Source organism: Oryzias latipes, chromosome 6 (assembly GCF_002234675.1).
Source record: "Oryzias latipes chromosome 6, ASM223467v1".
NCBI lineage: Eukaryota > Metazoa > Chordata > Actinopteri > Beloniformes > Adrianichthyidae > Oryzias > Oryzias latipes.
In genome coordinates this window covers 3,193,521-3,200,465 of record NC_019864.2, presented here as the reverse complement: position 1 = coordinate 3,200,465, position 6,945 = coordinate 3,193,521, and the positions used below count along the sequence as shown (strand labels likewise).

Below are 6,945 nucleotides of genomic sequence, written 5' to 3'. Positions count from 1 at the left end.
AATAACCACTTGTGATCTGATTAGTTTTTTTTCCTAAAATCTTTTGACGATATTTTTCTGTAGTGAAAAGTTATAAACTGACCAATCAAGTACCTCCATGAAAGCAGGGGATCGCATGTCAAACGTTTGACAGATTCTCTTTGGCACGCTTTCAGGTGGAAGGGGGTGTGGCCTTCCATCAAGCTTACTCCTGATTGCAGAGTGGTTGCCATAGAAACGTCACTGCTTACTGTCGGCTTGATCCAACATGGCGGCGTTTGTATTGCGAAAAAAACGGCGAATGAATTGACTTTATTGGGTTGGAGCTGAAATAAAAGGATGACATCCCCCTCAGTCCAGCTCTCATCTACAGTCAGTCGTTGTAACCGAAGCTAAAGGTTTCAGTGATTCTGAGAATGCGAGGAAACTCGGTTTCTTCCACGCCGTCGCTGTCATGATGTGAATGAAAGCAGCGGGAAGAAGCCGACTTGCAGCAATTCACAAAAAAAGTTCTTTATTGTTTTTGCTTTAGTGTTTTTTTTTCTTTTTTCTGGTTTTTATTTATGGCAATTGATCACTTGTTTTGTACAACAAAAGAACAGCTTGAACAGATTGAAAACCCCAAAATGCAAACATATCAAATAAAGTCTAAAGCAGTTCTGTGTGTGAGCGTCTCCTCCCGTCAGCTGATCTCCGTGTTCTTGGCACAAAGGTGCAACAGTCCAGTTCAGTTCTGACTGTGTCCACATGGAGCTCTGCTTTTGGTGCTGGTCCAGGATCAGAGTCCGATCCGCTCGTTTGGGGTCAGATGCGAGTGAGTTGGTGCCACAGGCTGGACGGCAGGATGCTCTCCACTTTCTCCATGATAAAGTTCAGAGGAGCGAAGAGCGTGCTGAGGAACTGCAAAGACCACACAGAGAGGCGTCAGAGAGGAAGCACCTCCAGCCGCACCGCCACAGCTGATGACAGCGCCATGGGGTGTGTTCGAGGTCCACCTGCCCCCTCCATGCCTGTCTGAGAGTCACATGACACCCCCAAGGTGTTTTGGTTTCACGCAAAACAAAGTCAAATCTTATGCTGGATTCGGATTATTTAATCTAAAAGTCTGTGTTTCATGACATTCAGACTTTGCTGCTCCAAAGCTCTGAAGGAAAATGTGTTTACTTTGTAACTTTTCCCCAAAAACTTTTATTGAGTTGTGTTGGTTTCTTAAACGTTCAGCACAATCATTAGAGCATCATGAGTAAAACACATTAAAGCCCCAAAAAGACCTCCAACATTGTGATGAAAACACCTGACAGCAGCAGTTTTGGAAATAAAACTGGGAGGACCAGCGCCCTCCAGTGGCTACCAGCTGCAATTGGCATTAAAGACCCACGCTGATGAAAATCGTGTTTTTAACATGTTTTTGTCACATTTTTCTGACGATGGAGGACATTAATACAGAGAATTAAGATTAAAATTGCATTTCTGAGAATTTCTTCATTCAAATCGTTGTGAATCAGTAGCAGATGAAAAAAGAGCTAATTTCCATCCATCATCCATCCATCTTCTATTCATTTGGGGCCGGGTCGCGGGGGCAGCAGACTGAGCAGAGATGCCCAGACTTCCCTCTCCCCGGCCACTTCCTCCAGCTCCTCTGGGGGGACCCCGAGGGGTTCCCAGGCCAGCCGAGAGACGTAGTCTCTCCAGCGTGTCCTGGGTCTTCCCCGGGGCCTCCGCCCAGTGGGACAGGCCCGCAACACCCCTCCAGGGAGGCATCCAGGAGGCATCCGGACTAGATGCCCGAGCCACCTCAACTGGGTCCTCTGGATGCGGAGGAGAAGCGGTTCTACTCCGAGCTCCCCACGGGTGACCGAGCTTCTCACCCTATCTCTGAGGGAGCGCCCAGCCACCCTACGGAGGAAACTCATTTCAGCCGCTTGAATCCGGGACCTCGTTCTTTCAGTCATGACCCAGAGCTCATGACCATAGGTGAGTGTTGGAATGAAGATCGACCGGTAAATTGAGAGCTTTTCTTTCTGGCTCAGATCTCTCTTCACCACAACAGACCGGTACAGAGAATACAGAGACCGGGAGTCTTGTTCACGAGTGAGTGAGGGAGGACTGGAGCTGGGCGGGCCACAAGCTCCCTGCTCCAAACTTTTAGCAACATGAAATGAAGGGGGCGGGGTTACTGCTCGCCAACAGTCACACCAACAACTCAAGAGGAGAATTCCTAATGAACTTCTGCTGCTCTGCAGAAACTATGTCCTAGAAAACGACACAAGCTAGGGCTGGGTGTCACCAATAATTCCTGAATCGATTCAGGTCGATTTTAAATTTACACAGTGTACACATTTATACATATTTGTGTATAAATACAACAACAATCTATATTTTTTTTAAAGGTATTTCCATTATCTGATACAGTTCACATACTGTAAAATTGTAAAAAGTAGAAGCTCCAACAACAATGTGCAGATCATTCTGTTCTCCCCCTCCTGGAGGGCGTTTCCGTTTGGCCACTAGGTGGAGCTGGTGTTATAGCATTACACTTCATTCCAGAAGATTCAGCAAAAAATGGTGCTTTAGACCACAAATGGTTACTTTAAAGAATATGTTTCCTAAAAAGAGCTTGGAAAACTAATGCCAGTGATGATATAAAGCTGTTCGTTTACGGTAGTCAGCAGTGTATGTTTAGGTTGAACGAGAATTAGCGTTAGCCATCCTATGGGAAATACCATTATAATTTAACATCAAGCTAGCAGACTTTGGCTTTGCTGCTGTTATGCATTAGATCCCCGGAAAAGGAAAGGCGTAAAAGATCAATCTCTACTTTTATGGATCAATTATTGATTTATTAAGCTTGGATCCATTCAGGTCCATTAATGGATTTGATCAACCCAGCCCTAATAAACAGGTTTTTCAAATTTTGCCTAAAACTGGCATAATCTTATTTAAAAGACCACTCGGAAAACTTTGAAAATAGATCAAAAGATGATTGGAGTGGGACTCTAACAGTAGCTCCAAGAAGATCCGTGCAGAACATGGTCCAGAGAAGAATCACTGATCAAACCGTCCACAGACGGATTCTCAGGAGACCCAAGAAAGCCAAAGAGGAGGAGCAGAAGTGTTTGTGTGCAGGACAGTACTCACAGCTTTAGCAAACACCCCCATCAGCTCAGGGAACTGGTGTGTGAGCAGAGCCAGCATGGCGGTGAAGGAGCAGAGGCCGGCGGTGAAGAGGATGAAGAAGGGCAGCTCCTTCTTGGGATACACCGACACCTCATGAAACACTGCTTCCACGCGGCACAGGCATACAAACAGTGGAATGTTACTTCACAACGGCCAGCGTGCGGCACAACATATCTAGTCTTTAGAAATCTGTGCTTGCAGACACTCAGTGGAAACACTGAGGCCCGTCGGACTTTACTGTCTGCTGCAGCTGCATGCGTCTGCGCAGGAGTGTGGTGCCTCTTACTGGGTAACAGCTCTCTGTCTGCGGTCTCTGTGCAGATGGGGTAGGGGTAGAACAGGTGACCCTTCTCCAGAGGATATGGAATCATCCTGAAAGCTAAGCACACAGAAACAAGCTGTTGCTGCATGCTGCCAGTGTGCGTGCACGAGCGTTTGTCCAAGGCTACTTACTGCCCTCCCAGGTGCAGTGGAGCAAGTTGAGCGCCCCCTCCACCCTTTTCCAGTGCTGCAGGTGGAAGAAGGCGTAGGCGATGGCTTCGCTGTCGCCTCTTTTCAGGATGTGTTCTGGAGGAAGAATCAAGCTCTTCATCTCCAGCAGGTACTGAGGAGGAGCAGAGAGCTATGATGAAGAGCTGGCTCCAAACATCATCGTCATCATCATCCTGCCTGCATAGATCTTCCTCTTGAACCACATCCCAGTATGGTGAGACTGTCCTGCAGGACATCTGTTCTAGTTTCCCTGCAGCTGGAGGTTCAACACTACACCAACATGCATCAGCCATTGACTGTACATGAGAATGGACTGAGTGACTCCTCCCCCCTGCCATTCCAAACAGGAAGTACCTGCTGGCACCAAGAAACCAAGATCCCATAGACTTCTATAGAGAAATAAACAGCTGGTATTCAGTCAAAACCATTCTTGATGTGATTCCTTTTTCTAACATGTTCTTGATAACCTTCATTTTTATATATTCTTTTAGTTTAAGCTCTTTAAGTTATAGACAGCCAATAAGATGCCTCCATAAAAGTATGCGATCTCACGTCAAACGTTCCGAATGTTTGATTGACAGATTTTGTGTAGCCCGCTTTCAAGTGGTAGGGGTGTGGACTTCCAACAAGCTCACTCCTGATTGGTGAGAGTGGTTGTCATTGAAACGTTGAGTCACAGTTTACTGATGTTATGAATGTGAATGTGTGAACGGGACTGTGACTGTAAAGCGCTTTGGGCCTTCCAGGAAGGTAGGAAAGGGCTACAGGAGTATACGCCATGGCGGCATCTGTATTATGGAAAAATGGCATCTGAACTGACTTCATTTGGTTGGGGCTTATCCTAAAGGTGACCTCACACTCACTTGGTCCAGTTCTCAGATACAGTCAATGGTATGTAGTGTGAATAGAGCGGCAGTGTCTGTGGTCATGACCGGCGTGAGGCGCTGTCCATCAAAGTCCTGCAGAGACTCACTTTGGGAACGTGCGGGTTGAACTCCACCGCCCTGTGGATGGCTTCGACTGCGTTCATTTCTGCTGTGCTCAGCCCCCTCCTGGACGCCGCTTCTGGTGAGAACCTTCTCAAACACAGACATGCAGAAACCCCACATGGATCAGAACCGTTTGGACTCAGGAGAAGAACCATAGACTGTTCTGTTTTAACCCTTGTGCTATCTTAGATGACCCCCCCCCCTTCCATTGATGTGTTCTCCCTACCATGACAAAGGTGGATAAAGGTGGAAAGATTTCATGTAATCCATGGACACCAGTGAAGATCACAAATCATTGAAGAAAAAAGGTTCAGAGCACTGTGTAGTGGGTCTAGATGACCCAACACCCAATGTTAAAGTGCCTAGGATAGCACAAGGGTTACAACATTAAACCTTTCTGCAGGGGGGTGGGGGAGTCACGCACTCAATGCTTCTCATTTGTGTTGAACATGTATTTGTCTTGACTGCATTGGATCTCTAGGAGCCTGTGTGACGCTGTTACACCAGTGAGTCAAGGGACAAGCTGACCTGCATCTACAGCTAAAGAGGAAAGCAGCTCAGATTCCTGAAGCTGCTTCAGGTACAAGAACACAACTACATCAGCGGAAAAGCAGCCCATGTCCAAAGAGAGTCCTTGAAGAGGTGTCCAGCCTTCTCCAGGCCAGAGGCCGCTTCAACGCCAGACAACATTTTACAGACCGGCCTGAAGTGGACGTCTGATTGTTTTTAAGCTTCCAGTTTCCTCCAACTTTGAGGGTAAAGGTTATCTTCACCCTCTGTAAAATATCTGCAGCTGCTTTAAACTTTATTTGTACACTAGATTTCATGTAGGAACCATTCAAATGTGATGTAGACATTCCCCTAAAGGAGCTCTATGCTGCTGTTCTTTAGCTTTGTATAGTAAACTATATCCATGTATATAATAATGTATAACCTTTGGCACACTAAAGAACAAATTTTTCTTAAATGTTGGTCATTTTCCAACCCAGGACAAAACGACTGGATATCTGAGGCTCCGCCTTTTGCTCATTGTGGGTGCCGCCCATTTCATGACATCCAGCGACTTGTCATTTGTCAAGAATAGGCTGGATGTGTTGGAGAGAATTTTTCAAAATAAAACTTGCTTTAAGATCAGATTATGAATAAAATGGAAGAAATGTAGGGTGTGTGTTTTCTCTCTGTGTCCCGGTACCAACTGTCCTTTGGACCGGTACTGGTCCACAGCCTGGGGTTTGGGGCATTTTGTGTTTCTGCCCAACAGGCTACTTCCTGTGAACGTCCTCTGATGGTTAGTTCCAGTCTGTAATGTTGAGCTCTGAACTTTCTCAGAGACTCTCCTGAGAACACGCAGCGTTCAGAGAAAGCTCAGCCTTCCTCAAACATCTGCAGACAGGAAGCTGCATTGCTGTTCATGTTTACCATCAGAGATGTCATTTTTATCAATGAAGCACAAATGCACAGCTGAGGCTGTTTCAGAGCATGCAGATGTTTGAGTGACGGGAAGGCCCCCCCCGAAGCTCTTCTCTGGACGTCTGCTGCTGCCCCCACGCAGGTGCAGCTCTGTCTGCGTTCCTGGAGCATCTTTCGGGTTCTAGCTGCAGTCGGACTTATCCCAGAACTCATTCAGAGGTCTTTTTTTAAAGTTCTAGAAAGACCTTTTGAAAAGTGTTTTATTTTACAACTTTTGATTCGAACGGGAACCAAAGAACTTAAAGATGCTCATGTTTGCCTCCTGGGGCAACATCCCCCCCCTCCCCCCAAAAGTTCCAGGAGGCTGATACTCACTTGTCTGACACGGCCCTGGCTTTGAGCAGAGCTGCTGTGTAACATATTGTTGCAGATTTGGGTAAGCTGATATCTGTGGAGGACACAAGAAGAGGCAGGTGAGTAGCAGGTTAGTGAGGGGGGGGGGGTCAGTCTTTAGGGATTTAGTCTTTCAGATTCTGACAAAAGTAGAGGTTTTCTGTCTTTGTCTGTTGAACATTTGACCTCCTGCATACAGAGATATGACGGTTTTAGAGGTGGGACAGCTGCTGACTGAACATCACTGAAATGTCCTGCAGAAGCTGCTAAAAAGCTGTTCTGGTGGAGCTTCTGTGGAGAGAAAATAGACTCACTGGAGTTGTGTGTGTGCATAATTCTTGCTTTATAACTCATACGATATATTTTGTGCATAAGTGTGTAGACTTACAGCAGGCTGGAACTAACTGCAAAGCTTACATACGTTTTTTTTTTTTTAAAGTAATGTGTTTCATGTCGGTGCAAAGCTGTTTTTTTCTGTTAGAATCAGTTGATTTACGTTGATCAT

At 46.2% G+C, this 6,945-nt stretch overlaps 1 protein-coding gene across 7 annotated transcripts in view; it reads right to left on the bottom strand.

Moving 5' to 3' along the window:
• Positions 1 to 476: 476 nt before the first annotated feature.
• st7 (suppression of tumorigenicity 7) overlaps positions 477 to 6,945 on the bottom strand; it is a 45,593-nt gene continuing 39,124 nt past the window's right edge. For 5 of the 7 annotated variants that reach the window (XM_023955473.1, XM_011472873.3, XM_023955474.1 and 2 more), the window contains 6 exons: positions 6,423 to 6,495; positions 4,622 to 4,724; positions 3,610 to 3,760; positions 3,443 to 3,535; positions 3,118 to 3,260; positions 477 to 879 (listed from right to left, as the gene is read on the bottom strand). In XM_023955473.1, the coding sequence (XP_023811241.1) occupies positions 784 to 879; positions 3,118 to 3,260; positions 3,443 to 3,535; positions 3,610 to 3,760; positions 4,622 to 4,724; positions 6,423 to 6,495 (659 nt within the window). In that variant the 3' untranslated portion in view covers positions 477 to 783. The remainder of the gene's footprint in view (positions 880 to 3,117; positions 3,261 to 3,442; positions 3,536 to 3,609; positions 3,761 to 4,621; positions 4,725 to 6,422; positions 6,496 to 6,945) is intronic. The other 2 variants (XM_020701505.2, XM_020701507.1) reach the window with 1 other exon arrangement.